We start from the raw sequence: 12,726 nt of genomic DNA on the forward strand, positions 1-12,726 counted from the left end.
GTACATCTCCTGTAGAATTAAGCTAAAAATTGTCTCTTGGGAAAGGCACAGATGAAAAAAAAAAAAGAAAAAAAAAACCTCATAATTTTACACTTATAATTTATTTTTCCTCTCACAAAAATAATTCCATGCCGGGGACAATTTGTATGCAGCTACTGTAATGGAAATAATTGTTAAGTGTGGAAATGTCATGCCTTCTCACCAACTTGGATAAGCATGGGTTGCAGACAAAGAAAGCTAACAATATTTCCATTATTAATATGGTACAAATATAAAAGTGATTATTTCCAGCTAAATTTGGTTTTTGCAAAACCTTACAAATAAAAACTAATGAAATAAAATAAAAAATAGCTCAAAAATCAATCTTCACTATGTGTCAAGATCTAAGCAGCTGACATTACAGCTTTAGAACAGATACTTTAGAAGAGATACACTATCCTTTCTTTTTGAGAGCTGCTATCCATTCCTGATCTTTCACATCACATAGTTTCTGCTTTCTCTGTTTACTTCCTGCATGTGTTTTACAAGTTATTAAATTATATTTCCATATAATTTAATCTTTCACACTGAGTTGATGCTGTATTTTAGCTGAGAACCTAATTATATCCCCCATTTCAGAGATTATAACACAACTCCTTTTCAAAAGCACTGAAATTATATTTTTTTAGGTAGAATGGTTTTACTATCTTTATAGCTCCTCTCCATAATTTGTGCACAAAAGAAATATCATATGCCTCATTTAATGATTTCTTAAGGCTACAGATATTAGAGAAATATTTTATTAAATGCCTCTTCTCTCCCACCCCTAGTACATCTGGAGAATAGAAAAAGTCATTAATCAATGAAAAATTAAAACCAACACAGGACAGTCTTAATACTATTTAAAATAAGAACAGGGCCAGTAGTTTCTATGAAGATAGTTTTAATTAATTAATATTGTTTTATGCATGTTGAGAAGAGTAGCTATTTTTTACCTATCTTAGAATACTTTAAAAATCAATCTTAAGCAATTCTGCTATCACTAGTAGTAGTAGCACATTAATAGCTGAAGCCATGGCACCTGATATCTACACCTCCCAGCTCTAGCCCATATATAATGACATCTGTGGAAGGGGGGAAAAAAATTCAAATTATCATCATTTCAAGTTTTCTTTTATTGGGGAAAAGGTAGAGGGAAGAATCATAGTTTCATTAAGTAAGTTTATTTAAAACACAAACATAAAAGAATCATAATTTTGCTTAGAAAAACTAACATGTCTCTTGCTAACTTAACAGTACCAAACACTAACAAGTCTCCAAAAAGGAAGATGCATATACTTAATTTTCCCCTTTACATAGAAGCAACCAATTACATGTTACCCTAAAACTTAAACATGCATAAAACAAATGTTTCCTACTTAGTCAGAAATTCACTTTTTACAAAATATTGTAATTTGTTTTGTATGGCAGTGGGAAATCATAAAAATGACTATGCAAGTTGAAACTGTGCAAAGTGTTAATAAACAATGGAAAAATTTATGATTGTTCTGTGATCTTTTAAAAATGTGTGAAAACACCGAAAACTCTTACTGTTGGTTATAAATGTAAAGGGAGATAAAAAAGAAAGCTAATAATAGTTTAGTAAACTATATAATTCAGCTCATCAGAAACACTGGGCAACAAAGTATTTTATTTCTTTGTAAAAAACTTATCAAAAACAGTCTGACTAGTGCTTGACTTCTTCTCATCCTGTAACTTACAAGACAGGGCAAGCATCTTTTCTATGCCTTGGTAAGTTGTCATACTCCTTTTTTAACTTGGGAACAGTTCACAGCATTTTATCCCTTGCCCTTCCAATGTTGTGAAACATCTCTGAGAATTCTTTAATATGAAGTTTCTGCCAACTTCACATCCTCTGAGACATTTTCATCCTTTCTGTCACAACCACTTTCCCAGCTGACGTCAGTAAGTGCATTTACCCAGTTCCTTGGGCTGCATACCCAGTCTCTTGAACAGTGGCAATGGCAACATTCCCACAGACAGCTAGTTCTTCTCTAACACCATTTATTTGTGATCCATATTTTGTTTCCAGTGTTATCACTTTTCATTTCTTTGCTGCATTTTCATCTTTGGTGGCCAATTCCCCTTTGATTATCCATTTTGTAAAATGTCATATGGATTCATTGATGGGAGGCAAGGAGGTAACATGACTACATGGTTTGTTGTCTGTGCATAAAGTGAAGAAGGGACACACAGTGATCAATCACTGACAAACTCTGAAGTATGTGATGCGACTGTCATGGCTCAATGATGCATGTGTATTATTTATGTGCTGATCAATGGATGGAGGAGCCAGCAGCAATGTCTGCACTTTATGCAATTACTCACAGTTACTCCACCCTAGTAATTAAAATACGAACCGTGTTGTTGGAAGGCAGCTGTCATCAACTCAACTATGGTAAATGAATTTGTGACCACTGAAACTGAGCAAAGAAAGGACTTCTTGTATAAGCTATATATCTAACTCTATGCATCTTAAGAAAATGTTTACAAAATCACACACATAAAAGGAAGAGTAAAACAAAGCTACACACCAGTGTGAGATGACTCATCATCACTATCCTCTTCTTTTCTTCCTTTCTTCTTGATTTTTTTCATTTTGTACTCTCTAGCATTGCCACCACCACCTCCTCTCACACTTCCACTGCCCTCTGGTGGAAAATGATATTCATTAGTATTACCTAACTAAACAACCATTTTTAGAAAATGGTGACACTATATTGTCATATTTAACTTTACAGCAGAATAATAAAAGCCAAATAAGTTTTAGCTGCTACTTAAGGTTGAAGGTTTTTTTTAAATTACAACAGAAGTTCTGTAATTCAGTCAATAAAAAAATTAATAAAATGTTAAATCTCTTGAATTTGAGCAACTCAGATAGCTTACCTGATCTAAATGCAGTCTCTTCTTCCTTCTGTAAGGATACCTCTTTTCTGTAACTCTCACTTTTTCTTGGCCAAATCCATTCCTTTACCACTTTTTCTACCTTCTCCAAAAGAAATGTGCCCTCCTTTGCTCATCTCTGTTATCACAGCCTCATTAATATCCCCTATTACAGTACTTCATAAGTTTAATTATCCCTAGTTTTGTCTTTTTGGTTGAAAGATAATTATTCATGTTTACAGGGGGACATCCTGAGTCTCCCACCATCCAGAGAGACAATGAAATTCTTGAGAACAGGGAGCATGTCTCACTAATGTTTATACCCTTAGGATTAAAGCAATGCTTGACACCTTAACATGTGCTCAATAAATGCTGCCCATGAATGTTAGATTGGATGAGTAGAAAAATACAGTTATCGATCACCTGTTAGCTAAATAAAGACTTAAAAAATACAAATTATGAGACAAACTAAAACACTAAGTAAAAGTAATGTTATTGAGATATTTCTCTGCTACTACATATTTAACATTTAAAGTATCTACTCAACAAAACAGAATAGTTATCTAATAATGGGATTGAAACACTGAAAAATATTAAAATTGTATTTCTTTTTAAAAGATTCATTTGTCAATAAAGTAAAATAACATACAGATCCTTTTCTAGATTCTAAGTACAATTCCTTTAAGTTTCCTCATGTCCTATAATTATAAGTTATATGAATTTATTTCCTTTGCTTTAATGAAAGAAAAATACAATTTTCAAAAGCACAAATCTAAGGTGAGTGTGCTTTTTACATTTGGCAATTAATTTCTTATAGGGAAGACTTTTCTATTTGACATTATTCCACGCACTATACCTAAACTATTGCAATATGATAGTACTATCCTTGAGATGATGACCAGATGACTCTGAATTTTTAGAAGGAAATAAAACACACTAGCTATTCTGACATAAGTGCAACCAACTGATTAAGGTGAATTTATATCTTCAAATAATATGATAAAATATGCATGGCGGTGAATACTATTATGATTTATTGGAGCATAATTTTCCCAGAAAAATACAGAGAAATTTCAAAGTATCAAAATTGAAAGATTTTGTAGAAAAAGGTTTTTTTTTTTTTTTTTGAAAAAGGTTTTTAAAGAGTAAAGAAACAGTCTCAAAGAAACAGGAGCAATTTCCCACAACAAATAAAAATGAAGTTTTTATAATAATCTTTAATATAGCTGTATTAATGAAACATGTTGAATATCTAATTTCTTTAACCCCGATTTAGAATAAACTTGCTTCTACTATAAAAAGTATGGAAAACATATGCTGATTTTCAAGTGCAAGTTACTAGTATACCAGTACTACCTGGAATAATTTTCAGTGACTCTTAATTAAAAAAATAAAAAAGAAAAGAAAAAGGGAAAGATCTTGGGAAATTCATTTATTCAATAAATATTTTATTTATAGAGCATCTATATATAGTACACCAACAAGTGCCTAAAGGACTATAGAAACAATAAACAAGATGGACAAGGTTTCCAAACAATAAAACACATGACACTGATAAAAACAATACAAAAAACTAGACGATAATATGATGGAGAGTGACCATGTCTATTCCAGGTGGTCAATAAAGCCTCTCTGAGGAACTGACATTCAAAGTTGAGCTCTGAATAACAGGAAGAAATTTGTAACCTGAAGTTCGAGAGAGAACATTCAGGTAGGAGTGACTAGTGCAAAGGCTTTTAGATAAACACAAACTTGCCAAATTTGAGAATTAAAAAAAAGTTAAAAGGCTACTGGGCTAGAACATAGATGGTGAGGGAGCAAACAATGGGAGATGGGCCAGGTCATGAAATGAACTTGGTTCTCACAAAATAAAAAAGAAGAAGTAATCACTAATATTTCCATTTTCATAAACAAAATTTATCAGAAAGATATGGTTAATATTAGCAGTTAAAGATGAATCAAACTTCAAAGGGCCTAATAAATACAGAGTTAGTTCACTGCAACAAGTAAAAAAACTTCATCTTTCAATCTTCTTTGTTAATAATAATTTATTACCTGTTGCTTTTCTCCTTCGTTCATCTTTTTTATCTTTTTTACTTGTATTAATGCTTTCTAAAATGGAGACTTGTTTCAGATCTTCTTCAGTGATTAAATGAACAGGATTATTTTTCATTTCCTGAAATAAAACATACTTTTCTTGGTAAGCAAAAATATTTGGCATTACAGAAAGCATAAATAGAAGTTATTTACATACTCAATTATTATTACTCATTCTGATTGTTCTTGTTTGATCTCATGCTAAGAAGAACTACAGAGCCTGATTCAACAGTTGTCAGTCTGAGACTATTTCTCCTTGCCAAAGATCAGTCTCTCCTCTTGCTGTTCTTGGCTTTTTGAATATGTGATCAGATAATGAAAAATCCTATCTGGTCTGTGAAAAACTGATCATATATCAGATGCAATCTTCTTCTGCTGATTTGGCTTTTTTTTACCTCTGCTTAATAGGTGATCCTTGCTCTTTTTCTTTTTGAGGCTCCCAAATCCAGTGCCACTTGGATACCGGAGATTACTAGAAAGATTAACAAAATCTCCATCCTCCACCCTAACAGAACAACCATGTATGATGAGTTGCATACTTAATCATATGAAGTGTTTTTATTTCCTCTGGACTTAATCTTGATCTCAGCTTTTAAAAAATTTGTGTTAAGAATAATGAACTATTTCCATGTTCAGAAACTGTTTTTTCATCATGGGACAGGGTTCTAAATCTGTAGTGACAAAAGTACATTTTCATGTTAAAAATGGTATTTCCTTTTTGGTTTCCTGAAGAAAAAAATTAGAATGTTGACAGTTCAAACAATAAAATCTTTTTTTCCTGAAGTTATTTTTGTAGTTGGAGGGAGGAGAGCAAAGAAAGAAAAATTGATGACCATGTTTTTATTTTAGTGTAAATAAATAAAAATAATGTAGCCATTTAAGGACTTGGAGATATTATGTGCTAGACATTTTGTACATATCCCTCCTGTATTTAAATTTATATTTTAGAAAAGAGGCATCATCATCCTTTCTTTGAAGATGTAGAAATTGGAGGTCTATTTGTCCAAAGTCGAAGACAGTAAACAAGTTGAGACTGGCAGGTTTACTGTTATCAATCCTATGTACTTTTACTCGTCTCTGATGCTTAGCAGGCAAGATGTAGAAAATTGTCTTTCTTTTTAAAAACTATTAAAGAGCTTTAGACTAGAGATGAATACAAATTATTTATATAAGCTCTCATAGATTTATTAACAGTCTAAGATAAATGGACTTGTTCTCCCTATCCGTGACCAGGCTTTTTAAGTAGATGGCGCTGTTAACTAGAATCATGATTTGAATAGACATTAAAGCAGACCCCGCAGGACCTCGGCTTCTAAACAGTTTTACAGCACTTGCTCTGAGGGGCTAATCAATTTTTGATAGTAACAATTTTTCCTCTCAGTAAGTTATCCCATTTGTGCATCCCAAATAGGTAAAATTAGTAAGGCTCTACTATATTTAGTAAATATATAGTGTAGCGATTGATAGATGTACTGTGTATTCATACACAGAATCCACAGACAGCACTTCTGTGGATTTTAATGTTGGACCAATACCCTTAGGTGACTTAATTATGAAGTGTATGATTTCATTTATATGATTTTCATCTATAAAATTGGCTCCCTAAATTCAAACTTATATATCCTGATGGGAATGAAGAGGGGAAAAACAAATTGAGGAGGAGAAATAAAAAGAAATGATGTATTAAAGGGAAATGATGCATGAAACACAATGCTCATTTCTGGTTATATGCTGCTTACTCCATTTTTCAAAAGACGTCAGATCACTCTAACATGAAAATCCTGTTAAGATTAGTGGGGGAAAGGAAATCTGGCATACCTTTTCAGCTTTCTGGTGCATCAGTTCACTGAAGAGTTCAATACAGTTATTTATGAATTTTTCACTGACTACGACTGTGTCGCTAAAGACTACAGCTGATGCCTGCTTGCTGAATGCTCTCATCACCTGTTGAAGCAACATCCCAGCATCTTTGACTGATAACGAACTGGGTAAGAGAGGCTAGAATCAGAAACAAAATGAAAACAAATATAAATATAATATCATACAGATAAACCTTGATAACCTCCTAAATTATATTTCTGCTTTCATGATCACTTGAGCTCTGGAGTCATATACTCTACTTAGTCTCCCTAACATCTCTGCTTTTATGCCTAACAGGCATCTCAAATTTCACATGTCCAGAACAACAGCCGCCTACCCCCCAACCCTATCTCCCATCCACCCTTCGCCATTGTTCCCCCATTTCAATTAATGGTACTGTTCTCCACGCAGTTGATCAAGCCCCAAACCTACATGTCACACTCAGTTCCTTTCATAAACCCATGGGTAATCCACCATCAACTCCTGACAAATTTACCTCAAAACCAGATTTCTTCGTAGCTCTTTGACCTATCTGAAGTCATTATTTTCATGAACTATCTCTCCCGTAGGAAACTTGTGTGAGCACCACATTCCTAGCAAGTAAAATGGTTCCTGGCACACAGATGGTACTTAAATTTGTAGAATGAATAAATGAACACCTAAATCTGGAATCTCTGGAAATTTGTTTATCTAAAGCAAGTTAATTTTTTGCTTTATGAAGAGAGTCTGGGTCTTGACTAGTAGATAATGGATCGGCCTCTTGTTCCTTTCTCTTCACAGGCACTTATCTTTTTGGCATAATAAAGGCAGGTCATACTGAATATTGAAGCAAAACACTATCAGGGCTGAAGCAGCTCATATTAATGAATGGATAAGGAGTACACAACTGCTAAAAATGCCTGATGCCAGTAAAGTTATAAATGTCTGGATAAAATTGTGAGAAATCTCATCAATTTATGTATGGCAAGACTGATATGAGTGTTATATTATTTGCTTGAGATTTATAAAATTCTGGATGTTGACTATCCATATATAAAAGATCATTCTACCTCAGAAGCTATAAATTCTTTAAGCATAATTATGATTGTTTTTGCTATAACACTGACTGCTAGAATTTGGCTACGAAGCCAAGATTACCTTTATGTATCCTAACACTTAAAATAACTACATACTAGTGCGTATCAGTTCTCATTGGTTTAAAGCAAAATTAACAAGAAAAAGATAAAACATACTGCAATATCAACCCATGTTCCAGAGCTGATAGCTTCCTCTACTGATGCTTCCACCTGATCCACAAGTCCTTGACCAACACAAGCTGCTTTCAAAAACAAGAGTTGTGTTGTCTTATATCTTTTCTTTATATAGCTCACAGCATCTGGGATTCCAAGTCTGGACAAAGCATCAAATTCTAAAAATATATCACAAATAGAAATGGAATGGAATACATTGGAACAGAATTGTCAATCATTTACATCTTTTAGAAATCTTAGAAAAAATAATTTCTACCAACACCTATTCTCTGTGAATGCATCTTTCTTTCCTTTTTCTTTTTTCTTTCTTTTCTTTTCTTTTCTTTCTCTTTTCTTTTTTCTTTTCTTCTTTTCCCTCTCTCCTCTCTCTTCTCTTCTTTCTCTTCTCTTCTCTCTCTCTCTCTCTCTCTCTCCCCCTTCCTCCCTCCCTCCCTCTCCCTCCCTCCCTCTCTCTCTCTTTTTTTCTTTTAGAATAAGGCATAGAAATATACCACAGCCTATTCCTTGGTTAGGCAGCTACCTTCCCAGATTTTTATTACTAAACATAGCTGTAGAAAAATTAGTTCAGGGCAGCCTGGTTGGCTCAGTGGTTTAGTGCCGCCTTCAGCCCAGGGTGTGATCCTGGAGTCCTGGGACCCAGTCCCACATCGGGCTCCCTGTATGGAGCCTGCTTCTGCCTCTGCCTGTGTCTCTGCCTCTCTCTCTCTCTCTCTCTCTCTGTCTTTCCTCTCTCTCTCTCCTCTATCTCTCTCATGAATAAATAAATAAAACCTTTAAAAATAAACAAACAAAAATTGGAACTTATTTTGCTTACTATAGCTAATTAAAGGTATCAGACAACTTAGGACAAATTGTTTTACTGTTCAGTCTAATTTAAACTAGTAAGAGACGTAGCATATAAACAAAACTAAAAACAGAAAAAATACTTAAAAAATACTTAAATTTATAGCCATTAAAGTTACTGGAGATATCTATCGTCCTCTCTGTACCCAAATAAGCATATTTAAGAAAATTAATCATAATAAAGTTCTAATCCAAGTCCATGGTTGAAGAAACTGAAAAGTACATTAAAGAAAACCAAGCAAACATAAGGGCAGAGCCCAGTATTCTAGCATAGAATTAAATTGTTCGAACATTAGTGTTTTATAGATTTATTTATTGAGAAAGCAACTGATCTCTTACATGATTTGACTTGGGTTATGAATGTGATCAATCTTACATATACATATGTAATATATAGAAGTATTATATATATGTGTATATATATATATTTGTTAATTGTATTAATGGCTAAATTTAGTCAATCTACTTTATCCAAATGACAGAACCTCAGAAACAGAAGTCAGAATAGCTTCAGGGTTCTGAAGAAGTGGATGATTTTGTGACTGTACAACACAAATCTATGCTCTAAATTAAGATCAAAGTTATCAAGTCATCAATTATTACATGAAGAACTTTACATTGTAAAGCTGACAGCTAATAAAGTATTTCCAAGACTATGTAATGAATAATTGGGCAACTTATAAAATATAATAAATTACTTTTCATGAATTAATATAACTTGAAGTTGTAATAGTATCGTATCACTGGAAGGCTGGTAACAATACCAGCTTTTGGCTTTTCTATAACTGTTCTAAAAACTATGAAATTAAACTCAGTTCCAAAACCAACAAAACCCTGCAATTTGGTTACCTTTACACTCAGAGAGAACCATTAAAATTTGCTGGCAACAGTAAAGTATACGTATACGCCTTGGACTAATACAGTACTTTCTAAGAATGTGTGTAGTATTAGAAGTTTTAATTTTAAAGACAAAAAGAAATAGTTACCTAGATAGCCATTCTGTCTGAAAAAGGAATCCACCCAAGTACTCTGTGTTCTGGAGTAAATGTCAGGGACAAATACTGCTTTATCCTGTCTCCCACCAACCACAGTGCCTCGTAAACGTCCACTATTAACAAGTTCTTCAAGCACAGCTTAAAACAAAACCAAACAAATACAAATAAATCAGAGCCGGTGTAAATGTCAAGAAGTAAAATACTTTCACAATTTAGTTATTCTTACCCTTTAAAAAAGCTATTTAAAGTTTAAATTGCATAAATGAAGACATTGTATTTCAGACAAAACTTTCCTGCCATGTATGAGAGTACTCAGGTCATAAATTTAGGAAATTTTGGCAACTAGCTAAAGGTGCTGAACTTTGTAACTCGAACTAGTTAATATTAACACTGATTTTTTAGTTTGAATAATTTTGGGAAAAAAATGCCATTATTTATCTTATGATATGTTTCAAAGTGGATAATTAAACACTTTGAGAATAGAGAGACCCAAATACTAGTGTTACCAAGTTCAATTTTCTCTTATTTAGAAAACCAAAGACACCTGGATCACATTACAATCAACTATGTGAAATAAAGCCATTAAAATTTTTATAAGCTATTATATTTCTACTGTTTAAATTGCAACATATGTAAGAGAAGTATAATACTGTGGTTAAGAGGATGAATCTGGAACTAGACACCCTAAAAGTCCAAACCTCAACTCTTGTCTGTTACTTCCTCACTGACAAAAACTGGGTAAGTCATGTTACTTATGCATCCATTTTCTTAGCCATGAAATAGCGATAATAGTAACCGTCCCAAAGAGTTGTTGTATTCAAGTAAAGTGCTTGGAATAGTACCTGGCATATAATAAGCACTCAGTAAATGTCAACTAAATACCACCACCACCACCACCACCACCACTACCATCATTATCATCAAAAGACTGATACCAGTATGAGAAATGGACAGTACTGCCATTAGCATAAAATATATGCTTTTTATTTAAACCACAACATTTAACTAAACATTTTATTGATTAAATATAAAACCCCCCTGAAAAGACAAAGCATATAGGAAGGAGTTATTTCTAAGCAACTCAGAAAGCAGTCAAAAGATGCCTGGCAAAGAAATGTTTATGAAAATCAGGCTTTTTCAGAAGTAAAAATTAGTTTACATGTGAGTTTCTGGATTTTGGTGCTGAATAAACTATGATAGATTAGAAAAGTCTAGATTTTTCAACAGACTGCAACAATAATTTTAAATTTTGTGACGGTACAACACAAATCCATGCTCTAAATTAAGATCAAAGTTATCAAGTCATCAATTATTACTTGAAGAACTTTACACGATAATGAAATCCTACCAATCTCCAAGTAATAGATTCCAATATGTTACATTTTTAATTTTAAATGTCTTAAACAAAAAATTTAAATTTAACTCCATATTCTAAAAAATATAGTGAATTAAAACTAACTTTTGGTTTTATAAATGAATTTCTTTTCTAGTCTTCATTTTAATTCTATTTGCACAGGTATCTAAGCCAAAAGATTTAAGTCATTTAAAAAAAAATTATTCCAGCAAGACTTTAAAAATCCCCTCAAAACCTGATTAAGAGCTTCACAAACACATACATAATGTAGGTAATGAACCAAGACTATTTTGAAGATAATTACAATGCTGTCTGAATGCTAAAAAAAAATATCTTGACTGGTATTATCCTCTTTGTAAAAACTTATTTTTTTATATCTTAAAATATTTATTTATTTAGTGAGTAAGTAAGCTCTATGCCCAATGTGGGGCTTGAACTTATGACCTTGAGATCAAGAGTTGCATGCTCCACTGACTGAGTCTGGCTGGCATCTCTAAAAATTTTTTAGACAAACACTATTTACGTTCATGTTAGAAAACATAACAAAAATCTAAGAAAAAAAGTGGATTATTCTTAATCCTAAAATTTTAAGTCTCTCTCTATAAATGTATATGCATAACAGTATTTTATACACACACACAATTTTTTTAATTCTACTCCTCTGAGGGTAGCCAACACTAAATGTTTGGTGGACATAACAGATAGATATATACATGAAAATTGGTATAGAGAACTTTTCAACTAAAACAACTTTAATTATGTAAATTTTAAGATTAAAAGAAGTCAAAACATGAAAAATTAGTAAGCTTTATAGTAACAGTCTATCAGCAGCTAATTAAGTGACATATAATTTAAAGCAAACTCACAGTAAAGCAGCTGCTCTTGAAATCCATATTTTGAAATGAGAGAATTCACTGCTGTAGGCCTTTATGGAAAGAAACAAAAAGATCTTACTCATTCTAGAGTTAAACTTATTTATGAATTAAAAAATAATAGTTTACTGAATTTCAGGAGAATTGATTTATATTCACAATCCAGGATCAATTCACTTTTTCACCAAATTTTTACCTCAGATTTAATGATATCTAAATCTGTTTTTTTTTTTTTTTTTTTTTTTTAATGTTTGTTTTTCTTCATTCAAGTCTCTCTGGGAGGCTCTTTCTCCACCTGGGAATAGCCAAGTGAATGTTATCTAATTCTATTTGAAGAGAAGTAAAATCATATGTGTAGTAAAAGAAATCTGGCATGATATACTCTTAAGATTAGATGGGTGACTGGGAGGGGGGGTCCACTTAAAATGCTCCTTTTTGCTTATCACTATTTTCTGTAATGTTTCTTTACAAAAGAAAAAAAACAGTTTTAATGGGGTACAACTTACATATCATAAATCCAACCAACTTTAAGT

General features: G+C 32.6%; 1 protein-coding gene across 3 annotated transcripts in view; it reads right to left on the reverse strand.

Annotated features, from left to right (window-relative positions):
• The window catches only part of UFL1 (UFM1 specific ligase 1), a 32,389-nt gene that overhangs the window by 7,677 nt on the left and 11,986 nt on the right, over positions 1 to 12,726 (reverse strand). For 2 of the 3 annotated variants that reach the window (XM_077903028.1, XM_077903030.1), the window contains 7 exons: positions 12,188 to 12,246; positions 9,959 to 10,105; positions 8,112 to 8,287; positions 6,838 to 7,017; positions 4,978 to 5,098; positions 2,574 to 2,690; positions 2,400 to 2,462 (listed from right to left, as the gene is read on the reverse strand). In XM_077903028.1, the coding sequence (XP_077759154.1) occupies positions 2,400 to 2,462; positions 2,574 to 2,690; positions 4,978 to 5,098; positions 6,838 to 7,017; positions 8,112 to 8,287; positions 9,959 to 10,105; positions 12,188 to 12,246 (863 nt within the window). The remainder of the gene's footprint in view (positions 1 to 2,399; positions 2,463 to 2,573; positions 2,691 to 4,977; positions 5,099 to 6,837; positions 7,018 to 8,111; positions 8,288 to 9,958; positions 10,106 to 12,187; positions 12,247 to 12,726) is intronic. The other variant, XM_077903029.1, reaches the window with a different exon arrangement.

The sequence above is a fragment of the Canis aureus genome, chromosome 7 (genome assembly GCF_053574225.1).
Source record: "Canis aureus isolate CA01 chromosome 7, VMU_Caureus_v.1.0, whole genome shotgun sequence".
Classification (NCBI taxonomy): Eukaryota; Metazoa; Chordata; class Mammalia; order Carnivora; family Canidae; genus Canis; species Canis aureus.